Raw genomic sequence first — 12,618 nt, forward strand, 5'->3', positions numbered from 1 at the left:
AAACCTCAACATTTTTGTGAATGGTTAAATGTATGCACATATTAAAATAATAAAACCATGAATAGTTTATTCAAGCTCTAAATCTAAATGTTGTATGGATTTCCAAACCCTGAACTTTATAGTCTTTCCCACATAGGAAAGTCAAATCACCATGGTGCACAATTGTTGTCCAATGCTTGCCCTCCCATCAGCACAAGTGTAGCTCACATTATTTCATCAGTATCTGTGTACCTACAGGTTATTCCCTAAGCCTCTAAGTCGGTCTTTTGATTCAGCTTTACACAAAAATGCACACCACTATTATGTAAAAAAATGATAAAGCAGCATCTGAAAGCTAAAATGTTGTAAAAAGCTTCAGGTACACTTTATTCCTCAGGCTTAAAATACAAATCAAGAATTATTCAAATTCAACTTATTCACTTCCCGTACCTCAAATTTGTTATATGATATCACAGGGCAGTTGCAAACAGAGGCAAGATCCAAAATTTTGCACATGGCCAGAATCAGACAGAAAATGCCATATAGCTTTTGGGGACACTAGATTATGAAAAATTTTTGAAAGCAAAAACTACTCCTTCAAATAATTATATTTTGTGGATTTTAAAATCCCAGTTTACCTGAAATACATAGATGTGGTCATTTTTGAAGAATAGAACTATTTTCCTATGCATTCTCATTTCAAGATCAATAGCATTAACAACAAAATATAATCTAAAGCAATTTGGAAAATAGAAGTCCCAAGAAATTCTAAGAAAATTAGCTTGCTTAGGAAAATATAAAATAACTTGTGCATATCATGTACTTAAACAGTAGCTTCATTGTTGATGGTTTTTAAAACTCTTTTATGATAATATAATATTTTATGTAGAATATATGTAAATATATATATTTATAAGCTAATGGAATTTAAAAAAATTAGGTATCAGCAAACCTTTATGTAATAGAATACTTTGCATTTGGCAAAGCATTTTTACAGATGCTTATTTGATCCTCACAACAGCCCTGTGAGGTAGGCAGGGAAGTCATTGCCATTTCTACTTTGAAGTTTTATACCCAAAACTTAAAGACTTTCAGAGATATGTCCAAGGACAACAAGTGTGAATCACCTATTATTTTGCTCTGAGTCCTACACATTTTCCTGTGGATACCAAACATGTAAAGATTCATCTGTTAGAAGAAAGTCTGGCTATGTGTAAAGAATAGAAGCAAGTCAATGACATGTCTACAAAGTTGAATTAATTGGATTTTCAGACATTGTAAGTGTGTAAGGTGCTTATTTTATATCATATTTTTGATGAAAGTAAGTGAATTACATTGAAGTATTAACCAATCAGTAAAATTTCTGACAACTAACTTTTGGTGCAGGAATGATCAAAAATACTGATTTAAATGAACGAAAGCAAAAAAAATGATGGAATAGAGTTCCCAGGTATTTTGTATAGGAGAATATCTGTAGCTATTCTTTAAACTAAATTTATCCCTTTTTGTGTGATTGTTGGAGTATACCTTCAACCATTCGTTATCTTCATCTGAAAAAAAAAATTAAAAGTGGGTTTTTAGTTCAAATAAATGGGGGTGGGAGTGGAAGGGACAGAGGCAATTGTCCTGTGCTCAGTGTGGTGCACAGCTGGTGCACCGAAGTTGCATACAGTATAGTGCAGGCAGCAAATCCCCATGCTCCATCAACTTTGTATGGAGAGAAGAAGTGGGGAGGGCAGAGGGAAATGGTACATATTAGTCCACGACAGGTGGCCTCATGTTGGGAATACCTCAGGTTGTTTCTACACAAGAGAAGGCTAATGAAGTTGGTCACAATTACAGCATGTGAGTCTCAAGGGTCCACCCGGAAAAGTGGGAAAAGGGTCAGTTCACTACCCCTCTAATTCATATCTTTAGTGATTTTTAAGTCTTTTTGCTTAGTTTTTCTTTTGAAAAAGAAATCACAAAATATTGAAACAAACTTCATTGTTTGGCTTAATTCAGATATTCTTAATTAAACAGTACCACATACTTTATTGAGCAATTGAAAATATACACAAGGAACAATAGCTTTTTTTCTCTGTATGGTTTTTGTTTTGTTAGAGTTGCTTTCTTCCAATTAAAGAACCCAGTTTTGATCATAGAAAGGGCACTTGTTTCCACAGGAGCTGTGTACACCTTGCTCAGTTCCAGTACTGTATCCAGGCTTCGTCCTCCTCACTGCTGAGGTTCTATTTCCGCTTGTTCAGGAAGCAAATTCTACAGGCTGCAAGAATCGACCCCCTAAGTTGTTCTTTCAGATTCTATTTCTCCATAGAGTTCAGCTAACTTTCTAAACTCGGGTCCCCAGTCTCCAAGGTAGTGATAATCCTGGTCCGACTGTGTCGTGGCTGAGTCCAGCGAGCTGATAGACCCGGCTTCGGATCTCTGGCCCTCGTAGGCGTAAGTCTGAAGCGAGTCATAAGGGGGCACGCTGGGGTCCAGGTCTGCTTCTGCCAGTCTTTGCTTCAGAAACTCCTGGACGTCTATACTCTCCAGGGCGGACGTCGTCTGGTGCCTGGGGGTGAGCGTCACCTCAGGGCGGATGTCCCTGCGGTACTTGAGCTCCTCGGCGGCCGACGGGTTCCTCAAGGCTGTGATGTCGAAGGCCTCCGTGTCCTCCTCCCCACCCCCCTCGTCGTCGTAGGTGACCACGTTCTCCCGCACGTCCTCCTCTGAGATGATCAGGGGCTCTTTCTTGCCGCGCCTCAGGGTGATGAAAAGCACTACAATAGCTGAGGAAAAACGGAAAGAGGATCAAGCGTTAGGTGGACAGATTTGAGATTGGACATCAGCAATTTCCAGGAGCTGTCATCAACCGCGTCCCAAAGTTAGGCTTGGGATCCCACCCAGCCTTGCGCTTCACAGGTCTTGAGGCTACTTCCGTGCCTCAGACAATGCACAAAACCATCCATCGTATGAGATACTGTGAGGGGCTCTTCTGTAGCAAGTCACAATGTTCTCATTTGCCAGGCACAAATTCAGGTTTCCTGACTCATGCTGCTGTATAGTTATTCAGTGTTTAAAGTGAGGAGAACCAATGTTGCAAACGTGACGTGATATTCTGACTGCAAAATTAATGCAGTATACTGGTCTCTCTATGGATATTTAATCCTTTTAGGTGCATACATTAATGACAGGGTATTTTAGATTTCTCTACACTTGGAAATAGTTTCTTCTTTAAATCTTTTGATTTTTTAAGCTTTGTAGCAATTCCTAGCAGGAGTATTGTCAGGCAATAATTTATCCACCCAGTTGCACAGGATGTTACTTTATTGTGCATAACTTATATTTTGTTAAAGATTCATTTTAAGATGTTCTGCACATAACTTATTTATTCAATCCTCACAGCAGAGCTGTGCCTTTACTCTATTTAAAGGAGAAAACTGAGTCTCAGGAGAGTCTGTGTAGAACTAGGATCAAATGATACAGTCTCACGGATGGCAAGGGCAAGGGTTTGGACCACATGTAGTCTGTGACTTCTCAACCAGAGGCAGTGATATTTCTGATATGAAGTGATATCCCACTTCATTACTTTAAAACACTATGGACTAAAGAACTCAGTGGACATTTCGACACTTGGCTTATGGGAATTCTTGATAAATACTGTGAATTATTTATTATTATCAATAACATAGCAGCCATTGCATAAAATGATAAGAAATGGCCCTCTGGCTATTTTTCAACATTTTCAAATAATTTTATTTGATAATATTAAGCCACCACTTAGTAGAAAGTATTACCTCCTATCAACTTTGTTATAAACTTCATCAGTAAGTCCAATATGATGTATTTCAGCTTATAGATTTTGCTGTTCTTATTCAATATTCTAGACTCTATGATAGTATTCATTAATAACTATTCTAAACATGCTTTACATTATAATAATCAGGGAAGTATATTCCATTGATACCTAGGGTTGTTAGTTCTAGCAAATTAAAAGTGAAAAGTGCAGGACAGTCAATTAAATGTGACTTGAAATTGTGATATACAGTGTATGTGCACATGCACAGACACAAACCTACATTATTCAGTATGTATTTCCCATGAGCCCCAGACAACATCCTCATGTTACTCATTTCATTATTTTTAGAGGCTTAGGTTTATTAACTTTATGTATTTCTGCTCATTTTATGGTTATGTGAGGAGGCTGTTCTAGAATGAAAAACTGATTTCTGTATCCACCTACTTTATAATAGAAAAACTTCTTATTTCCATCAATATATCAAGTCACTTTCTTTTATGTTGAAGTGGTTGCTGTCAAGAGAATGTATGCGCAGGCATAAGAGGGGAAAATATCAATTGTGAGATAGAATTATGGTGCTAATCTTTGTTCCTCACCAACATTTGTCCAATTTTTCTATCTTTGTGTATATGCCATATTTTCCCAGTGAAATACAGAGGCTAATGCTGGATTTTAAATGATGATGGCTTATATTTACTTATTCCCCAAAAGTTAAGAATATATTCCTGACATAGTTGCTTCAAAGTGGTTCAAGTCAAGGATTTAATTTTACTAGATTACAGAGTGCTATTAGTTTTTCTGATAGTGGCAACTGTCATAGCAAATAGCAAACTCATATTTTCAAACCAAGGGAGCCACAATGTCATATGAAGTAGCTCACATGATAAGCAGCTAACAATTATCTCCTTACCAATTCTATCTTCCTTTACAAGTTTGCCACTATTCTCACACTGAATTCTTTTGGACTCTGATTTATCAAGAAATTTATATCCAAGACAAGTGAGCAATACAGGTGGTGGCCTCACTTAGGCCACCTGCTTAATTGTGGAGTGTGAAATTAAAGAGCTGGCAGGGGTCTAATTCAGATCCTGACTCATGACTTCTCATGCCAAGTGTGAGCAAAGTTTGCTCTGCCAACTGTTCCAGTCCCTCTGGCGAGTGACAAGATAAGGTTGGAAAAGAAATGTCAGGTCCCCGTGATGGGAAGAGGACTTCAGTTATCCCTGCTGTAACAGCACCCTGATCTCTTCATGAAATAAGTTCTCTCCTATTCATTAGAAAAACTGGGCCTGAGAAAGGGAGTCTCAGCAGAAAATATCCCACTCACTGCATGTACCATTTCCTGTGGAGTTAGGCGTTTCTAGTCGAACATTATTTTTCAGATAACCAATATGGTTTGACAATATAGTAAATTAGTAAATCATATGTAACTTGCAATAAAATAATTAACATAAAACTGTACAGATGATTTGAAGATCTTTTAAATTGAAACTTCATATTCACAGGCTCAGAAATAGAGTAAGAGGGACTTATTGGATCTGTGATCATATAGCTAATTATTGGCAAAATGATGGTTGGGTTTATACAATCACAGACACAAAACAAATAATTTAATATTTTAACACTAAAATATTGATTTCAAAATTTTCTTAGCTGTTAAGTTTCCATATTATTTCATATTTATAATTTGTATAATAAAGTTTTATTACCTGTGGTATTTCTGATATTTTCTTTGAAATATAAGAGCTCATAAGTTAACTTCAAAATTATTTTAAAATTAAAGCTGACTGCATTATGAATCTGTTGGCTAGATATTATCTGACTAATTAAAAACTCAAGGCCATTAAAAGTATACATTACATTATAATTAATAATTTTTAACTAAATCTCAAAAATTATTCTATAGCACTTAGATAAAATGTATTTGAGTTTCAGAAAAAAATAATGTAAAAATATACTTGAGTTTCAGGAAAAATAATGAAAAAGTAAACATAAAAAAACAGCAACTCTGTATCATCAGTTCTGAGGGATAGTATAACATTTATAAATCTTATGTTGTTTTACCAAAGAGGAAAACATGTTCATAAAAATGAATCAATAGAAAATATTGTGGCTTGGCATTTTGGCTCAATGGGTTATGTGGCCACTATATCAGAGTCCTAGCTCATGGCCTGCCTGTTCTGCTTCCAATCCAATTTCTTGCTGATGCATCTGGGTAGGTAGCATTTGATGACCCAAGTACTTGTGACTCTCCCACTCACTTTGGAGACCTGGATGTCAGCCCGGTCTCCAGGCTTCAGCCTGGCCTATCTCTGGCTTGGGGAGTGAACCAGCAGATGAAAGAATCTTTTTGTCTCTACTTTCTCTATTATTATTCTTATCAAATAAATATTTTTAAAAGGAAGTATGATTTTAGTGAAACAATAAAATGTTCTTCCAGATGGTTTTCTAAAAATTTTTACATATTGATTTTTAAAATTATCTTTAATAGATGAAAATAGTTTTATAATAATAATACAAACAAAACCAGAAACAAAATATTTGGAAAAATTTCTCATAAAATCAATAGGCTGTATTCTCTGTGACCTAAATTTAAGGTTTTAAATTTTTGTACACTTTTGTTTTCTGCTTTTGATATGTTTGTGTTTTGTTTTGTTTTGTTTTAATTTTCTAAGACCGAAGTAGGAAAAAAATCTGTATTATTATCTAAAGAAAACAGCTTGGGATTGGCGCTATGGTGTAGCAGGTAAAGCAGCTGCCTGCAGTGCCAGCATCCCATATGGGCAAAGGTTCAAGTCCCAGCTGCTCCACTTCCCATCCAGCTCTCTGCCATGGCCCAGGAAAGCAGCAGAATATGGCTCAAGGGCTTGGGGCCCTATACCCGTGTGGGAGACCCAGAAGAAGCTCCTGGTGCCTGGCTTTGGATCAGCACAGCTCCAGCTGTTGCAGCCATCTGGGGGAGTGAATCAAAGGATGGAACATCTCTCTCTCTCTCTCTCTCCCCTCCTTCTCTGCCTCTGCTTCCCTGTAACTCTGCCTTTTATATACATAAATAAATATTTTTAAAAAAGAGAAAGAAAACAGCACTTGTTACCAATGATAATAGAAATAAATAAAATGTTCAAAGTCTTATTTTCATGGTTTCCTTGTCTACCATGCCTCCAAAATGAAAGATTCCACTGTGCTGGAGTACTTCTTTCTCTGGTGCACTAAACTTCCATGCCTCATGTGGGTCAGTTCAATTCATAAATTTTGGTGCTCCATTTATTTAACCTGAGTAGCATTTTATGCCAATGGATCATTGACAAGATCTACTCCATGGCATAGTGCTCTGTTCTCTTTAGTATCTTTTAATTTCCCTGATGTTGGCATTAGATGGTGATACATTGAAAAGTCATGGAAAAATGGGAATAAAAAGTAAGTTTTACTTGGGTACCCACAATTTTTGAAATCTTTGCAATATTTCCATAATATACATTTTCATGAACTTTTGAAGCTCTGGCACACTTTACTGGTTCTCTTTTGTTACTTGCTCCATCGCTGTCCTCTGCTATTTATCCTTCCTGAGTTAGCCATCACATTGGAGTTTCTCATTGTACAGTACTGATTCACTGTCCCTATAGATTCCCTGGTTTTCTGACTTCAAAAAGGTGTCCTCCAGCCCAGGGAAGATTGGAGCTGGTATCCAGCAAGTGAAGGGTCTTTATGATATGGTTCAAATTCACCTTGATCCCTAAGTTATCAAAGCTCACATATGATTTCACCTCAAGTATCTGGATAGCAACCACTTTTCTTCATCTCCACTCTAACTATGCTAGACTAGACCACATTATCTGAGGGAGATAACTGCATACTCTTGTTAGTTGGTTAGCCTAGTGCTCTTTTTTTTTTTTTTCTAAGATTTATTTATTTATTTGAAAGGCAGAATTACAGAGAGGCAGTAGCAAAGAGAGAGAAAGGTCTTCCATCTGCTGGTTCACTCCCCAGATGGATGCAATGGCTGGAGCTGCGCTGATTTGAAGCCAGGAGCTTTCTCCGGGTCTTCTGCATGGGTGAAGGGGCCCAAACACTTGGGTCTCTTCCACTGCTTTCCCAGGCCACAATAGACAGCTGGATTGAAGTGGAGCAGCCAGGACTCAAATTAGTGTTCACATGGGATGCCAGCACCACAGGTGGTGGCTTTACCCACTATGCCACGGTGCCAGCCACCTCTGTGCTCTCTTGCTAATCAGAGATGTGTTCTCTACTGAATCCATAGTCATCTTTTCAAATCATACATTTTAATAGGACTCTGTTTCATTAAATCTTTATTTTCAATGTTAGAATAAAGCCTACCACCTTTTCCATGTCCAAAAAACCTCAGATTATCTCATCTCTGCCTACACAACTACCTCCTTTTCAGCCTTGTTCCATATTACCATACAGACCACCTATACAGTATTTGTTTTCCACCCTAGTAACAAAAGAAGGAAGATTCTTTGGAAGAATACCTTTATTAGAGTGGGCATTTGGTATAGTGTTTTAATTGCCACTTGTGTACCTTCATCCCATATCAGAACGCCTGGCTGATTCCTTGCTCAACTTCCAATTCTACCTCTCTGCTAAAGTGTACCCTGGAAGGCATCAGGTACTGGCTCAAACAATTGAGTTCCTGTCACCCATAGATGGGACTCAGATTGAGGTCCAGGCTCCTGACTTTAGCCTGGCCCACCCCTAGCTGTGGGAGCTATTTGGGGAGTGAAGCAGTGGATAGAAGATCCCAAGGAGAGAGATCTTCCATCCACTGTTTCACTCCCCAAATGGCCACAAGGCAGGAGCTGGGCCAGGCCAGAACAAGGAGCTTGAAACTCCATACAAGTCTTCCACATGATTGGTAGGGATCCAAGTACTTGGGCCATCTTCCACTGCTTTCCCAGGTGCGTTAGCAAGGAGCTAACTTGGAATTGGAGTATCAGGGTCTTGAACCAGTGGTGCCGCAACACTGATCAGTCTGTTTCTCTCTCTCTCTCTCTCTTCTTCTCTCTCTCTCTCTAGTTTTTTTTGTTAAGATTTATTTTATTTATTTGAAAGGCAGAGTTATAGAGATAGAGAGAGAAAAAGAGAGAGAGAAAAAGAGAGGGGTCTCCCATCCTTTGGTTCATTCCCTAAATGGCTGCAATGGCTGAGTCTGGATCAGGCCAAAGCCAGGAGCCAGGAGGTTCTTCTGTCTCCCATGTAGGTTCATGGGCCCAAGGACTTGGGCCATCTTCTGCTGCCTTCCAGGGCATATTAGCCGGGGCTGTATCAAAAGTGGAGCAGCCAGGACATGAACCAGCACCCATATGTGATCACGCAGCAGCTTTCCCCACTATGCCACAATGTTGACCCATCTCTCTCTCTTTCCCTTCCTCCCTTTCACCTTCCCTCTTCCTCTAATTCAATATCTCTGTGCCTTCAGATCAATAAAACAAAGGAGAAGAAACACTTCTCTCTCATGAAACATACAATTATTTTCTCATGTATGCACAGCACCAACAAGGGAGAAAAAAAAACAGTTACTAAAAGAAAATGGAAGGACAAGGAAACATTGGAAAAATAAACATGCACAGTTAAAGATATACATGCTTATTTTCATTTTATTGAAAAGGCAGAGAAATGGAAATCTCTCTTTTTTGGTTCACTCCCCAAATGCCTGCACAACTGAAGCCAGAAGTCCATGTTTCCCATATGGGTAGCAGGGGTCCAAGTCTTGAACCATCAGCTACTACCTCTCAGAAAGCAAGGAGTAGCCATACTCAAACCTGGTATTCTGCTATGGGATATGGACATCCCAAGTGGCAACTTAACTGCTGAGCCAAATACCTGCCTGCAACAAGAACTCATTTTATTTTTTATTTATTTTTTATTTTTATTTTTTGACAGGCAGAGTGGACAGTGAGAAAGAGAGACAGAGAGAAAGGTCTTCCTTTGCCGATGGTTCACCCTCCAATGGCCGCTGTGGCCAGCGCGCTGCGGCCAGCGCACCGCGCTGATCCAATGGCAGGAGCCAGGTACTTATCCTAGTCTCCCATGGGGTGCAGGGCCCAAGTACTTGGGCCATCCTCCACTGCACCCCCTGGCCACAGCAGAGAGAGCTGGCCTGGAAGAGGGGCAACCGGGACAGAATCCAGCGCCCCAACCGGGACTAGAACCCGGTGTGCCGGCGCTGCAAGGCAGAGGATTAGCCTAGTGAGCCGTGGCGCTGGCCTCATTTTAAACAATAAGAAAGATCCTTTATATCTAACTTTCCTGTTATAAGTTCAGGTTTCCCATCTTGTTTTAAACAGAAGTCTAACAGTTTATAGTAACGTCAGTTTCAAATATGTCTGTTATAAGATATAGACTATTACAACACATAATGCAAAAGTTATAGAAAGCAGTTAATGTTTTCATAAAATAAAATTTAATATAAATGTAAAATTTAAAAAGACCTTTTAGTTTTAACTGAATATAATTTACTTTAATAAAGTTTAATATCTCTAAGATCAAAATCATTTATGTTTATATATCTATATGTTAGAAGAGCAAACAATGATAATTAACTAAATAAATAGAAGTTTTGACAGAACATCTATTTTTATTTTACATTCATATTTTATTATTTATTCATTATATAATCAAAGTATCAATTTGATGTTTTGCTATATCTTGAAAAAATTGCTATACTCAAACAAATTAACTTATCTATTATCCTACACTTATCACATATGTGGGGGGTGGAGAGTAAGAACACATGAAATCTATTCTGTCAGCAAATTCCCAGTATATACTATAATATTATTATTTACCATGATGTACATTATATTTCTATATTTATAAATCCTGCAATTTTTCAAAGATTTATTTATTTACTTATTTTCATTTTATTTAAAGGCAGACAGAGAGATCTTCTGTCTTGTGATTTACTTCCCTGAATGCCTATACAGCTGGAATGAGGCCAGGTTGAAGCCAGAAGCCCAGAACTCCACCTGGGTCTCCCGTGTCTGTAGCAGGGATGTAAGCAGTCTGGCCATCATCTGCTGCTTCCTAAGGAGCACTTCGTTAGGAAGTTGGATCAGAAGCGGCGTGATCAGTAACCCTGAATGGCTGAGTCCATCTGATCTTGTAAGTAGGTCACTGTCAAATTCACTTTAAAGCTATGCCCCTTATTTTCTTGGGAATAAATTGTAAAATCCATTTCAAGTGGGCTTCATAGTATTTTAGTATTAATTCTTTCCTAAATATACAATGTAAAAAATTATTTTTCCTAGATATTATCCTCTTGTCTTTCAACTCTTTCCTCACATTCGAATCAAATTATTTCTGGATGGACTACAGTATTGCGAAAGCTAATTAAGAGGAAATCTGAGGCCGGCGCCGCGGCTCACTAGGCTAATCCTCTGCCTTGCAGCGCCGGCACACCGGGTTCTAGTCCCGGTTGGGGCGCCGGATTCTGTCCCAGTTGCCCCTCTTCCAGTCCAGCTCTCTGCTGTGGCCAGGGAGTGCAGTGGAGGATGGCCCAAGTACTTGGGCCCTGCACCCCATGGGAGACTAGGATAAGCACCTGGCTCCTGCCATCGGATCAGCGCGGTGCGCTGGCCCATTGGAGGGTGAACCAATGGCAAAGGAAGACCTTTCTCTCTGTCTCTCTCTCTCACACTGTCCACTCTGCCTGTCCAAAAAAAAAAAAAAAAAAAAAAAAGAAAGAAAAAAAAGAGGAAATCTGTGCATCTGATTTCTTATCCATACTATGCTTTCCTAATCATTCAATTTTGTACAATGGATGCTCTCTTATTCTGACTTGCCATCATGCAATCTGAGGGCACAGAAGGACTTACCCAGGAGAATGACAACACAGAGAAGAATAGCAATTAAGGCTCCTGTACTCAGACCAGCCGAGGAGAGGAAGGCTTCCGCATGGCAGGTCCGCACGCGCCCATCTCTCTCGCATGCACAAACCCTGATGGTGAGGGTGCTGCTGCTGCTGAGAGAGGGGATTCCACCGTCAGAGATCATAATGGGCAGATAATACACATCCTGAACAGTGCGACTAAATCTCCTCCGCCTTGTCAGAATGCTGGCTGTGTTATCTATGACAGACATAAGCAGAACAAAATACACTTAGTAAAGCCACCATAGATTACATTTCCTTTAAATGGGGAAAAATGGGTACATGTGATATTTTGCCAGTTTATGAAATGAGCAAGGGCACGCAGAGAGGCAATTATTAAGGAGTAACTAATATTGGCTTTCAGACTGAGAACCTACTGGAAAATGCATAAGCAAAACTAAAGGGCGTGGAAAATAATGGGAAAGCAGAGGAGTGAGGCAATACACATTCTGGACATGAACAGCAGCTAAAAAGATTTTAAAGGATACAGATGAGTTGGAGCCAGTGGTTCCTAAATTCTGAGGCAAACCACGGGGGTCATCCTTGTGATAGACACAGACATCTACTCAAGTAATACAAATGCTTAAAATAGTGCAAGGATCACTGTTGTAGATAATATTTCTATGGAGACACCAGATTGATTAATAACTTTTCAGACTTAACTATAATTTGCAGGACTTTTGTTAGAGTAAGCACACCGTGGGGAAGGTAACAAATAATTAAATGAATAATTGTTGATTTACTGGGTTGTAAATGGCATATACTATAATAATTGTCTAGATGAAATTTCTGAGCAATCCATAGAACTTTAAAAAGGGAGGATTCTAAATTCCTCATCTTATGAGGAGTTCTATTATTGTGAACAGTAATTTAGAAATAAGTAATTAGAGTTCCAGAGTGTCAATTATCCAAAATCACAAAACCAGTGAGTGATGAGAATACAACTTGGATACCTTTTAGAACCCTG

The 12,618-nt window shown here is 38.8% G+C and overlaps 1 protein-coding gene across 7 annotated transcripts in view; it reads right to left on the reverse strand.

Moving 5' to 3' along the window:
• Nucleotides 1-340: 340 nt before the first annotated feature.
• Nucleotides 341-12,618, reverse strand: part of CDH18 (cadherin 18) — a 966,744-nt gene continuing 954,466 nt past the window's right edge. For 3 of the 7 annotated variants that reach the window (XM_070056895.1, XM_070056896.1, XM_017344660.3), the window contains 2 exons: nt 11,599-11,741; nt 341-2,753 (listed from right to left, as the gene is read on the reverse strand). In XM_070056895.1, coding sequence (XP_069912996.1) covers nt 11,647-11,741 — 95 coding nt within the window. In that variant the 3' untranslated portion in view covers nt 341-2,753; nt 11,599-11,646. Of the gene's footprint in view, nt 2,754-11,598; nt 11,851-12,618 lie in introns of all 7 variants that reach the window. The other 4 variants (XM_051853855.2, XM_051853858.2, XM_002714078.5 and 1 more) reach the window with 2 other exon arrangements.

The sequence above is a fragment of the Oryctolagus cuniculus genome, chromosome 14, assembly GCF_964237555.1.
Source record: "Oryctolagus cuniculus chromosome 14, mOryCun1.1, whole genome shotgun sequence".
Lineage (NCBI taxonomy): Eukaryota > Metazoa > Chordata > Mammalia > Lagomorpha > Leporidae > Oryctolagus > Oryctolagus cuniculus.